The sequence below is a fragment of the Podarcis pityusensis genome, assembly GCF_964106645.2.
Source record: "Podarcis pityusensis genome assembly, chromosome: 3".
Taxonomy (NCBI): Eukaryota; Metazoa; Chordata; class Lepidosauria; order Squamata; family Lacertidae; genus Podarcis; species Podarcis pityusensis.
Window position 1 is genome coordinate 100,734,813 of NC_138026.1, and position 13,276 is coordinate 100,748,088.

General features: G+C 39.0%; 2 protein-coding genes across 5 annotated transcripts in view; one reads left to right on the forward strand and one right to left on the reverse strand.

The window, feature by feature from the left end:
- Window positions 1-13,276, forward strand: part of LOC308472913 (uncharacterized protein) — a 445,281-nt gene that overhangs the window by 98,678 nt on the left and 333,327 nt on the right. The window lies entirely within an intron of this gene.
- Window positions 1-13,276, reverse strand: part of HAAO (3-hydroxyanthranilate 3,4-dioxygenase) — a 44,772-nt gene that overhangs the window by 5,155 nt on the left and 26,341 nt on the right. For 3 of the 4 annotated variants that reach the window (XM_080998190.1, XM_080998184.1, XM_080998187.1), the window contains one exon: window positions 412-1,152. The exons of the other annotated variant lie outside the window; for it this stretch is intronic. In XM_080998190.1, coding sequence (XP_080854316.1) covers window positions 1,053-1,152 — 100 coding nt within the window. In that variant the 3' untranslated portion in view covers window positions 412-1,052. Of the gene's footprint in view, window positions 1-411; window positions 1,153-13,276 lie in introns of those variants that run through there. 4 annotated transcript variants of the gene reach the window in all.

The following is a 13,276-nucleotide window of genomic DNA, read 5'->3' on the forward strand; positions in this document are numbered from 1 at the left end:
TGTTTTTTTTTTAATCAAAACTCATGTTTCAAGCCATCAATTCAGCTTCCTATTACACAGCTCCTTTTGGCTTTTTCGAGTGGGATCTATGAACCACTGGCTCAGACTGTCCACATCCTTCCCCTCACCCCACTCCATCCCTGTTGATGCCTGCCAACTTTTAAAATTAAATCTGGTGTTGTGGGTGATGCCAGTCTGTTCAAGAGTTCTCACACTGTGTTATATATAGCAACGAGGCATTCATGTTGCAAGACCTCACTCCTAGTGGAACACAGAAATATGTTTTATTTTGTCTTAGGCCACATTCGCACCATGCATTTAAATTACTATGATGCCACTTTAAACAGCCCTGGCTTCCCCCACCCCTAAAATCTTGGAGTTGTCATTTATTTTTATTCCATTTTTTTAAAAAAAACATTGTTATCGCTTTCCAAAAATATAAACATTAACAGAACAATTGGGTTTCCCCATTCCCACCACCTCTCCCTGGAACAGAAGGTGATCAATTACTTTGCTATGAGTAATTGTGCAGCCACCAGAAGAAAATCAATAATTTCCTTGTATAACAAATTAAGTTGAATATCTGTTAATAAGCCTAGGCTTGGATTACATTATATGTCCTGATCCGTGATTTTGCTTATTTCTGTACATACTCTTTCCCAGAATGGTTGTAACAGCTCACATGACCATCACATATGAAAAGTCATATCAGTTGCCCTGTAGTTTATTAAGGGTGCTAAGAGTTGCTTATAAACTCTCCTATTCCTTCCCAGAGCTACAATTCCAGAGTTGTTTAACAATCAATCCTTCTTCTTAGGGAGCTGTGGCAACTTTAAAAAACTACCATTCCTAGGATTATTTGGGGAAATCTATGACTGTTTAAAGTGGTGTCATATAGTTTTAGGTGTGTGGATTCAAGATCAATGAATCTCTTCTTCTTCCTCCTCCTCCTCTTCTTCTTCCTCCTCTTCTTCCTCTTCCTCTTCTTCCTCTTCTTCTTCTTCCTCTTCTTCGATTGCAGTTCTCACATAAAACATTTTATCAGTCTTTTATTAATCAGTCTTGCCAGCAACACAGGTATAGGGTCTTTTCCATGCAGGATCCTGAATAATGGAAAGAGCAATGGATCCTTCAGTTCTCTTCCACTGGAACCTTCAAAACAAAACAGAGAATGGGACTGAATGGCAGACATGCACCCCTCCACTGTTCCTGCTGTTTTTAAACCATATCAATTAATCTTTTCAGACTGACTCTAAGCATTCATTGCCGGATAACAATAAACTCTCCCTTTGTTATTCATTGCTTGTTGACAATGCTAGAAGAATTTCTGAGGATGCGGAACACTTTTTACCAAATACCAAATCCCTTCCACCTCTCACTTCACCTCCTGCTCCTGAATTTAATTACTGGTCACTAGCAGAATGGAAAGAAGTAAAATGGTAGTTTAGGGGAAATGTCATTGCTTAATTGAGCAGTCAGCTATACAGAGTGTTGCCAAAATAAGTGGAAGCATTAGATTGTTGTAATGAGACTGGACTGCCATGACTGAGAATGAACATCTCACCAGGGATTTGGGTAGATTAAACATATGGGGGGGATTCAATGCAGTTCATAGCAATGAGACCCTAGGTGTCAATTCCCCATCATAGAGCTGGGCTCTACCAACTGTAAAACATACAGAGCACAGTAATTCTAAATAGGAAAGCAATCTATGGTGTGTGGGTCACAAATTATTAGGGCATGGGAAAGGAACCTGAAAGCCGGTGGTCCTCCTGAATATGGGACAGAGTTAAGCCTCCTTGCCTTTCCGGTGCTGTATCATTGCCACTGAAATATACTCAGAGTCGAGAGTGGATTTCATGCTCTTTATTCAGCTCATAGTGGTGAGGAGGAATAGAAGTTCCCCCAGAATGTCTGCTTTATATACATTATTTACATAATGGGCCCCACGTGATTGGCTAATTCTGGGGTTCACCTATAGGCCAATCAGGTTGCGGATTCACTTCCACCTGGAGCTGGATTGGGTAGCTCCTGTAGACCAATCAGACTGCTGTGTTGCAGAAAAGACTACGGGCATCTGTACAGGGCAAGAGAGTGAGGGGACCTTCAAAGACATGCTGTGACAAGTTTGGCAGGCACCTGAAGGATAAAACCACTCATCTCCATATTGAGTTGACTAACTACCATTATTGCAGATCCAATGCATTGCCTAATCTATTATTCCTCTTCCTTGGTAGAAATTCCATTTCATTTCTTTAAACCAAAGCCACCTTTCAGATTAGGCAGAGTTATGATGCTTAAAACCATTTGGTTGATAAATGGCCTTCTGTGTGCCTCTGAAATCTCCTCTTATTCCTTGGCTCTGTTTTATCCTGACAACCTCACTGGGCCCTGTAATTGATTGTTTGTTACACTTGGTTTTAGAGATTTATTGTTTTTGTAAGTTGATTTTGGTCACTTTTGTGAGGAAAGCAACATCATCAATAGAAGATGCATCCATGTGGGGGATTTTTCTGACATTGTAAACCACCTCAAATCAGACTTGATTAATAGAGGTATATAGTAATAATAATAATAATTTTATTATTTGTATCCCACCCATCTGGCTGGGTTTCCCCAGCCACTCTGGGTGGCTTCCAACAAATTTAAATCATAATAAAACATCAAACATTAAAAACTTCCCTAAACAGGGCTGCCTTCAGATGTCTTCTAAAAGTTGTATAGTTATTTATCTCCTTCACATCTGATTGGAGGACGTTCCACATGGAGAGAATCACCACTGAGAAGGCCCTCTGCCTGGTTCCCTGTAACCTCATTTCTTGCAGTGAGGGAACCACCAGAAGGCCCTCAGAGCTGAACCTCAATGTCTGGGCAGAACGATGGGGTTGAGATGCTCCTTTAGGAATACAGGGCCAAGGCTGTTTAGGGCTTTAAAAGTCAGCACCAACACTTTGAATAAGTTATATACCCAGAATAAAATTTAAAATACTAACGGACGCAAAGGAAAGAGGTGGATTTGCCCTGCCAGACCTCAAACTTTATTATGAATCAGCAGCTTTTTGCTGGTTGAAAGAATGGCTGCTTCTTGAAAACACTGACATTTTGGACCTAGAAGGTTTTAACAATGTATTTGGATGGCATGCATATCTGTGGTATGATAAGGTCAAAGCACATAAAGCATTTAAAAACCACATTGTCAGGTCAGGAAAGCGCTGTTTAATGTTTGGATAAGATATAAGGATTTATTAGAAAACAAAACTCCAAGGTGGCTGTCACCAATGGAAGTGAAAGCCTTGAAAAAGCTCAATATGGAGGTCAAATGGCCGAAATATTGGGAAATTTTGGAACAAGATGGAGATAGACTGAAATTACAGAGTTTTGAAAAACTAAAAAACAAAGTGCGAAACTGGCTTCATTATTTTCAGATAATGGAGGCATTTAAATTGGACAAGAAAATTGGCTTCCAGGTGGAAAAATCAAAATTAGAAACTGAACTGTTAGAACCCAAAACTAAGAATTTGTCAAGAATGTATAACTTGCTGCTGAAATGGAACACTCAGGATGAAACGGTAAAATCTGCTATGATTAAATGGGCACAAGACGTTGGACACAACATTATGTTTGCTGACTGGGAACAGTTATGGACCACAGGTATGAAATTTACGGCATGTAATGCCCTAAGAGAGAATATTATGAAAATGATATACAGGTGGTACATAACCCCAGTCAAGCTTGCAAAAATCTATCATTTGCCCGATAATAAATGTTGGAAATGTAAAGAAACTGAAGGTACATTTTTTCACCTTTGGTGGACTTGCCCAAAGATTAAGGCTTTCTGGGAAATGATATATAATGAATTAAAAATGGTAATTAAATATACCTTCCTGAAGAAACCAGAGGCCTTTCTCCTGGGCATAGTCGGCCAAACGGTGTTAAAAAAGGATAGAACTTTCTTTATGTATGCAACAACAGCAGCAAGAATACTTATCGCAAAGTATTGGAAGACACAAGAGCTCCCCACACTGGAGGAATGGCAGATGAAACTGATGGACTATATGGAACTGGCGGAAATGACTGGCAGAATCTGTGACCAGGGAGAAGAGTCGGTGGAGGAAGATTGGAAGAAATTCAAAGACTATCTGCAGAAACATTGCAAAATTAAAGAATGTTAGAGTGATGTTGGATTGAAAATAAGTGGCTTCTAGCTATACAGGCTTTAAAGTTATATATAGATCAAGATTAAGGATTAGGATTAAAAAAGTTAAAGGAAATGGAAATTTGGTTCTTAAGAGGTAAAAATTTAATGTTATATTATATTAAGATTAAGGATTGGGATTAAAAAAGAGGGAAAGAAATTGCTGGACAAACAAATTGAACTGGAATACAAAAGAGGGAGGTATGAGGAGGTCCAGAAAATAAGTAAATTTAAAAATGGTGATGAAAAGGTGGTATTGTTTTTAACTGTTTTCTTTTTTGTCTTTTCTTTTTTGTTTTTTCTGGATTATGTATTGTGTATTTTTGAATTGTGTATTTTTCTTTTTTCTTTTTAATTTTTTTATTGATGTGTTCTTTTTATTGGAAACCTTAATAAATATCATTTAAAAAAAATGAATAAGTTATATAAATATCTATTTTTATTTATGTTTAATGTTAACTGAAAAGGCACATTTAACGTCACTTGTTTGGTCTCTTGATGACTAAATCAGTGTTCCTCGGAAGTACTGGTGTAAATCAGTTTGTGTATTAGCAGGAATCTGTATAGCTCCCTAGAACGGCTGTTGGGCATACAACTGCTATAGAGTTTCTCCTAGTTCACGGTTTGGTAACCTGCAGTCTTCCAGACATGGCTTGACTACAGCTGCCTTCATCTACTGGAAGTCCAAAAGAGATTGGGCAGAGATTCCTCATCCTTGTCCAAGGCCAATAGAAGAGAGAGAGAATGGACATTTTCAGGCTAGATTATCCTTTTTATCATTTATTCTCTGCCCCTGAATAAGATACAAAAAACACTTCTACACAGGAGGCTGCGTGTTCACTTAAAAAAATAATTCACCCAACTCCTCCTTTTCAAAGTAAAATGCAACGTCTCTCTGTGGTATCCCAAGTAGTTATGAAGCACATTAGGTAAGCATCAGTAGTATAGTCAGCCAGGGGTCCTGGGATGGCGTTCATTTGGCCTACTTAGAAACCTTCCTGTATCCTGTATAATTGTTTTTGCAGATCAGGTTTAGATGTGGAAAAAAAAAATGTACTGTGCTGGGAATAACAAAGACATGGCACCAAAATTTATAGTTTAAAAAACCCCACCCCAAACAGATAAGAAACTTGTTAAAACTTGCAGATCTCTGGCAAGAAAATGCTATTCCTGGTAACTGGCCTCTAAGGTCTTTTAATTTTAAAAACCCTCAGGCCAACACTTCATGCATGGTGGAGCAGCACAAACTGGGCAGCTTCTTCCCAACACCTGCCTTCCCAACCCCAAGAGTCACTGTTAGTTCTGAGGAAGGAAGAGGCTTAGCAGAGGTCATCCAGTGTTCCTGCCACCATGTTTGCACCTCACTGGGAGCCAGTGTGGTGTAGTGGTTAAGAGCAGTAGACTCGTAATCTGGGGAACCGGGTTCGCGTCTCCACTCCTCCACATGCAGCTGCTGGGTGACCTTGGGCTAGTCACACTTCTCTGAAGTCTCTCAGCCCCACTCACCTCACAGAGTGTTTCTTGTGGGGGAGGAAAGGAAAGGAGAATGTTAGCCGCTTTGAGACTCCTTAGGGTAGTGATAAAGTGGGATATCAAATCCAAACTCCTTCTCCTCCTCCTCCTCCTCCTCCTCCCCTTCTTTTTTCCTGATAATAAATTTTTATTCAATTTTCCTTTTGCTTATATTGGCTACAACCATGATTACAAATTTACAGTTTTTGAACCTCCACCAGCACCTCCCACAATCATCCATTTTTCTTATTTTCCCGCATTTTCTATATAGTATTGCTGGTTTACCATTATCTTACACCTCTCTAATTCTGTCATACAATATACCTTACAGTATTACAAAGTCTCTTTAAACCCCACTAGCGTTGTTTGTTGATCACATATAGATTCCAGATATGCCGCAAACTTTCCCCAGTCCTCGATGAATTTTTGATCTTTCTGATATCTTATTCTTCCAGTCATTTTGTCCAATTCTGCGTAATCTATGAGTTTCATCCTCCATTCGTTCAAAGTCGGCATTTCCTCCTGTCTCCACCTCTGGGCCATCAGTATTCTTGCCGCTGTAACAGCGTATTGGAACAGTTTGTAGTCCTGTCTTTTTATCTCTCTTCCTGTTATACCTAGCAGGAAGGATTCTGGCTTCTTCACAAACGAGTATTTAAACATCTTTTTCAATTCACAATAGATCAATTCCCAGAATCCCCTCACCCTCCTGCAATCCCACCACATATGAAAGAGAGATCCCTCTTTTTCTTTGCATTTCCAGCACCTATTACATGTCTTGTACATCTTTGCTAATTTTGCCGGTGTAATATACCACATGTACACCATCTTCATTATGTTTTCCTTTAGTGCTGTGCATGCAGTAAATTTCATGTTTTCGTTCCAAACCTTTTCCCAATCCTCTAATTGTATACTGTAACCAAAGTCTCTGGCCCACTTAATCATGACCGACTTAATCTCCTCGTCCTTTGTTTGCCATTCCAAAAGTAATTTATACATTTTCGAAATTATCTTAACATCATTATCAATTATATCTGATTGAAATTTAGACACTTTTTCTATATAACCTTTTTCTTTAAGATCTTTGTTAAACATTGCATTTACCTGAAAGTAGTGCATCCAATCATAAACCTGGTCCTTGACTTGTTCATGTGGCTTCAGTTTCCATTTCTCCCCCTCTTTCACTACCAATTCGCCATATGTTATCCAATTTGGTCTCATATTAATCTTTTTTACTGACATTATCTCTAGTGGTGACAACCAGTGCGGGACTTTAAATTCCAAAATATTTTTGTACCTGTCCCAGACCTCTATTAAAGAACCCCTAATAACATGGTTAGTGAAACCTTTATGGACTTTCTTCTTCTCCAACCACAAATAGGCGTGCCATCCAAACCTATTATCGTGACCCTCTAGATCTAGTAGTTTGTTGTTATTTAACTTTATCCACTCCTTTAGCCAGCAAAGACAAGACGCCTCGTAATATAGTTTTAGGTCTGGCAGGGCAAAACCGCCTCTTTCCTTAGCATCTGTCAATAACTTGAATTGTATTCTAGGCTTCTTGCCCTGCCAGATATACCTCGAAAGCGTTCTTTGCCACTCTTTAAACACACTTATTCCCCTGATTATAGGGATCATTTGAAACAAAAATATCATCTTTGGGAGCACACACATTTTGATTGTTGATATTCTGCCCCAAAAGGACAGTTTCATTCTACCCCAGGTTTCTAAATCTTTCTTAATTCCCTTCCACACTTGAATATAGTTGTTCTGATATAAATCGATGTTTTTTGGGGTCAGCCATATTCCCAGGTATTTTACCTTTTTGGTCACATCAATCCCTGATTCTCGTTGCAATTCATCCACTAGACTCTGGTCAATATTCTTGACCATTATTTTTGTTTTCTTTTTGTTTAACGTAAATCCAGCCACTTTACCAAACTGGTCTATTTCCTCCAATACCTCATTTAAACTGCTTATGGGTTCTTCAATCGTTATTACTATGTCGTCGGCAAAGGCTTTAATCTTGTATTCATTTTTGCCGACTGTCACCCCCTTTATTTTATCATTGTTCCTTACTGAGCCTAAAAGGACTTCCAGGACTATTATAAATAATAACGGCGAGAGGGGACACCCCTGTCTAGTACCTTTTGATATCTTAAATTCTTCAGTGTGTATGTTATTCACAATCAATTTGGCTCTCTGTTCCGAATAAATTGCCCTTATTCCGTTATAAAATTCGTTCCCAACTTCCATCATTTCTAAATTTTTTAACATAAATTCCCACGATATATTATCAAAAGCCTTCTCTGCATCCACAAACATTAATAGAGCTTGCTTCTCATTCCTTACAGACAGATATTCCAGGATATTTATTATGTTCCTAACATTATCTTTCATCTGTCTGCTCAGAAGGAAGCCTGCCTGGTCTACATGTATTACTTCCTGCAGTATCTTCTTTAATCTTTTTGCTAGTATTCCAGCAAAAATCTTATAGTCTGTGTTCAGCAGAGATATTGGCCTATAATTCTTTACTTGTGTCAAATCAGAGTCTTGATTAGGAATGAGTGTGATAAAGGCCTCTTTCCACGTTCCGGGAATATCCTGTTGTTGCAGTATGTTATTCATAACTTCCTTTATTGGTACTATTAGGGCGTGCCTCAATTCTTTGTAATAACTGGGTGTTAAACCATCTGGTCCTGGTGCCTTCCCTTTCTTCAGTTCTTTTATTGTTTCGATTATTTCCTCATTTACAATTGGGGCATTCAGTCGGTCTTTCTTATCTGTCGGGATCTTTTGCACACTTTTTTCCTTTAGAAATCTTTCTATTTTCTTCATGTTGTTCTTTTCTCTGTTGTTATATAAATGTTTATAAAAATCCAAGAATCCTTTCCTGATAGTTTTAGGGTTTTCAACTTCTTCTCCATCTAGGATAATTTTATTAATTGTACTTTGTTCCTTCCTTTTCCTAATTTGCCACGCAAGCCATCTGCCAGATTTGTTAGCAAATTCAAAGTTTTTCTGTCGAAGCCTTTTGATATTCCATTCCACCTCTTTGTTAATAATCATTGCGAATTGTGTCTGCAGGACTTTAATATTCTCTTTTATTTTTAAGCTGTTTGGATTCTTAATTAATTTTCTTTCATTGTCCATTATTTGTTTTAAAATTTCCTTCCTCCCTTTCTCCCTGTTCTTGTTCTTAATCGCATTCTGTTGAATAAAGAATCCTCTTATTACTGCTTTGCTTGCGTCCCAAACTATACTCATTTTTGTACCCTTATTCATATTATCCATAAAGTAATCTGTCAGTTTTTTCTTTGCCTCTTGAATAAGCTTTTGATCATCCATGAGATAATCGTTAAGACGCCATCTAAATGATCTTTCTTCGTATCCTTTAACCTCCATTTTTATTGGACTGTGGTCTGATATTGTTTTTGGTTGTATCTCAATCTGTCGGATTCTTGGGGTTAGCTCATTAGAGACCCAAATTTGATCGATTCTTGATAGAGATTGATTTGGTTCGGAATAAAACGTAAACTGCTTCTCCAGCGGATGTCTCAGTCTCCATATGTCAATTAGGTTGAAGTTTTTTATCATAGTAAAAAAAGTCTTAGGCAGTTTCCCTTCTCTGCTTACATCTTTTTCTCTTAACCTGTCGATTTCCAGTGAAACCACCCCATTCATATCCCCCATAAGTATCATTTTTTGGTCCATATATTCAAACAACTTTTCTTCCAAATTTTTATAAAAGTCCGTCTTATTTCCATTAGGTGCATAGATCCCGACAATTATTATTTTTTCGCCTTGCCATTTAATCTGTATTGCAATTATTCTTCCTTCTTCGTCTTTAAAAATTTGTTGTGCCTCTATCTTCTTTTTTACATATAGTACGACCCCTCTCTTTTTCCCTTTATCGGAAGATACAAATTCATTTCCCAGTCTATTATTAATCAAAATTTTCCTATGCTTTTTTGCCACATGTGTTTCTTGAAGACAGATGATATCAAGATTTTTCTTTTTTAAGTATTGTTCGATTTTATTACGTTTCCTCCTATCGTTCATTCCATTAATATTCCAATTCCATAATTTTAACGCCATCTTTCCTTCCCAATTAAAGATTTATCTAATTAATTATGATCTGGCTTCTTCCTGTTCTTCTCCCTCCTCTTCTTCTTCCTCTTCCTCTTCATCTTCCAATTCTCCGTTTTCCTTTCCCTTTTCTTCTAAATACTTCCTCTCCAATAGACCGACTCCTCCTACTGCTCCTCTTTCTTCTTCTTCTTCTGCCGTCAACTCCTTATAATGCCTCTGAAATTTACTTGTTTCCTCCGGACTAATCAGTCTATGTTTCTTGCTTTTATAGGTAAATGAGATCCCTTGAGGGAATTCCCATTTAAATTCAATCTTGTTCTTCTTGAGAATTTGGACCAATGGCTTATATGGGTCTCTTCGTTTCAACAATCTCACTGGAATATCTTTAAAAATGATTATGTAGTTCCCATCAATATTTAATCTTCTTTCTCTATTTTTTTGCAGAATTAAGTTTCTCATATCTTTGTCTTTGAAGGTAATCAGACAGTCTCCAGGCATTTTCTTTGTTCTAGTTGTTCTTGTTCTTATTCTAAACACATTTTGAACTGATCTTTCCACTTCTTCTTTTTGTATCGCCAACCATTGTGCTATTTCTATTGTCAGTTTCTCTCTGATGTTTTCACCTTGTATTTCAGGGACTGCTCTCAGCCTGAGGTTCACCTCCCGTTGCCTCAATTCATTCATCGCGATTGCGTCCCATACTTCTTCTTGTGTTTTGTTAACTTCGAATAATCCTGTTTTTAATTTCTCTTCTTCCCGTTTCACTTCCTTCATTTCTACTCTTGTTTTTTTCATTCCTTCTTCCAGAGATTGTGTTCTTTTAGAAACATCTTTAATTTGACCTCTTAGCTCTCTTACAGTTTCATCAATCTTTTGGTCCATTTTCCCAATTCTCGTATCCACCTGTTCTATTCTTGTATTCACATGCTCCAATTTATCCTCCATATTCTTTTCGCTCTGTCTAATTTCAGCAAACATTTTCAAAATTTCTGCCTTGAAGTCTGTATCTGGTTTAGACCCTCTCCTATCTCCTGGTGTTCCACCCTCCCCGCCTTTCTTAGGTATGTGGGACATCCTTCCAATATAACCTTTAATAACCTTTAATAGGGGTTGACACAACCCTAATGTTACTCAACTTTTTATAGGTTCCCACCTTATTCAATTACAATATTCAAAGTCCAATTCAAGATCACTAGTCCCTATAAGTTTAACTTGGGAGTATCAATATTAAACCTTTTACCAAAAGTTCGATATTAAACCTTTTTACCAAAAGTTTCAGATTCCTCCCCTCTTTAGAATCAAGGGAGGGTGGTTAATTACATCCAGAAGGCCTCCAAAAAAGAAAAGAGAAAGGAAAGGGAGAAATAAAAAGTAAAGAAGGAGAATATTCTTCTTGCCACAAATTAGGCTACTCCCTTTAGATATCACAATTCCCCAATTATAGTCCAGTTGTATTGCAAAGGAGTGCCAGCAAATATATGAAACAAGGAAAAAAGGAATAAGAAAGAAAAAAAAATTCAAAGTTCAAAGTTCCAGTCACAGGAAAAAGAAAAGAGAAGAAAAAAAAAGAAAAAAAAAGCCTTCTGCCCCCAATTGGGCTAATCCTTATAAGATCTTGTGGAATAGTTGTAAAACCTTGTTAAGTCCGACCTCCAGACAGAGGGGTCCAGTGGAGCACAAATAACAGGTGCAAGACTAATTGGAGAGAAGAGATAGAAAACAAGTTGTAATTATCCTCCTGACCACTGGGTGGCTAGAGCCCCTGAAGGTTGACTGGGCAAAGTACGGAGGAGGGGAAAAAATGAGACGTGGTGCAGTAAAAATGAGGGGTATTTCAAACTGCCAAGCCAGTTCTTCAACTCTCCTATGCCAGTTGGAGAGCCAATATTGTAAATTGAGTCCAAAAAAACTATCTGAGGGGCACCAGAGAAAAATTTTTTACAAAACAAGGCAAAGGCAGGAAAAGAGAAAACCCAAAAGGCTGACCATATAATGGAGTCGAAAGCACTTCCTCTGCTGCGCAGACTTTTTTTTAAAAAAAGAATTGCAGTTCTGCTTTCAGCTTCCTCTTTCAAAATTCCAAAGAGGACCTTGAAGTAACTAATCTTATCCCTCTGTTTCCCCCTTCTAGCTTGAATTCTTCTTTCACAGTCAAAGAGTTAGTTTATCAGATAGTTTGTAGCAGCTTAAAGAGGAAAAAGAAACAATAGCCGCTAGTGGCGACACACTTTCACTTTTGGCAACTTTGCTTCCCCAATGCGCACAAATTGACTGGAGATAGTGCCGGTCTCGCAATTGCTTACTTGTCCTCCGGTGCTTTCCTTAAAGTTCTGATTTGTTTTTGATATTAATTTGAGCCCGAATTCCTTGGTTTCGAGAGTTGTGAGCTCCCCCGGCAAGCTCGGGGCTTCGTTTCCCGGAGTTAGCTATGGCCCTCAGCCCGCTTCTCCTCCCCGCCGCTCTCTTCACTCCGTTGGAGTTACCTGGCGGCCGGGTGGTCTGCGTTGTGGCTCTCCGCGGGAACCTGAGTGTCTGAACACCCTCCAGACACTGCTTCAGGGGGTCACTGCGCCCAAAGACCCCCCTAAATCCTCCGAAAAACCCGGGATTCTCCACCTGGAAGCAATCCCCGCTTGCGATGGCGTCGCTCACAACCGGAAGTCCCCTCCTCCTCCTCCTCTTCTTCTTCTTCTTCTTCTTCTTCTTCTTCTTCTTCTTCTTCTTCACTGAACTCCATACCTTGTGTCTCACCCTTCCTCCTCTCAGGAATGCTCAGTGTTGGGAATGCAGGTGAGCAACGTTGCCTTGCCTTACCCACCCCCCTCTGATGGCTGCTGCATCTAGTGGTGTCTTATAGGTAGAGATGGAGAAGAAATTCAGTTTAGTGAGGACTTGCAATGCAAACCTACCCAATCGGAAGTTCCTGAAACAACATGCAAATCTTCAAGACTGGCACTTCTCTACATTTTACGATGCAGTTCCCCAACCAAATGATGCGTACAAAAATGTGTATCTCAGCTTCAATGTCAGGGCTTCAATGGCCTCTGCAAGTCTCCACTGGCACACTTATAGAAGATTTTGATAGCCAAGATGTGTAAATAAGAAGCAGAGTCTTGACGTTCCTGAAAGACTAAATGCATTCCCCCACACCCAAAGAACAAGAAAGTGTTATAGGACTTCCTTTCAACATCCTTTGTTTTATTTTGTATAGTCACACCTCCTGTTGCGTCCGCTTCAGGTTAAGTGTTTTCGTGTTGTGTCCCGCAGCAACCCGGAAGTACTGGAAAGGGTTACTTCTGGATTTTGCGACTGGTGCACGCGCAGAAGCACTAAATCACACCGTGCACATGCGCAGGCGCAGCGCTTTGGCTTTCATCAATTCCATGTTATGGACGGGCCTCCGGAATGGATTCCGTCCGTAACATGATGTTCCAGTGTATTGAAGAGACTTTATCCACTCAGTCAGTAAACCTACAC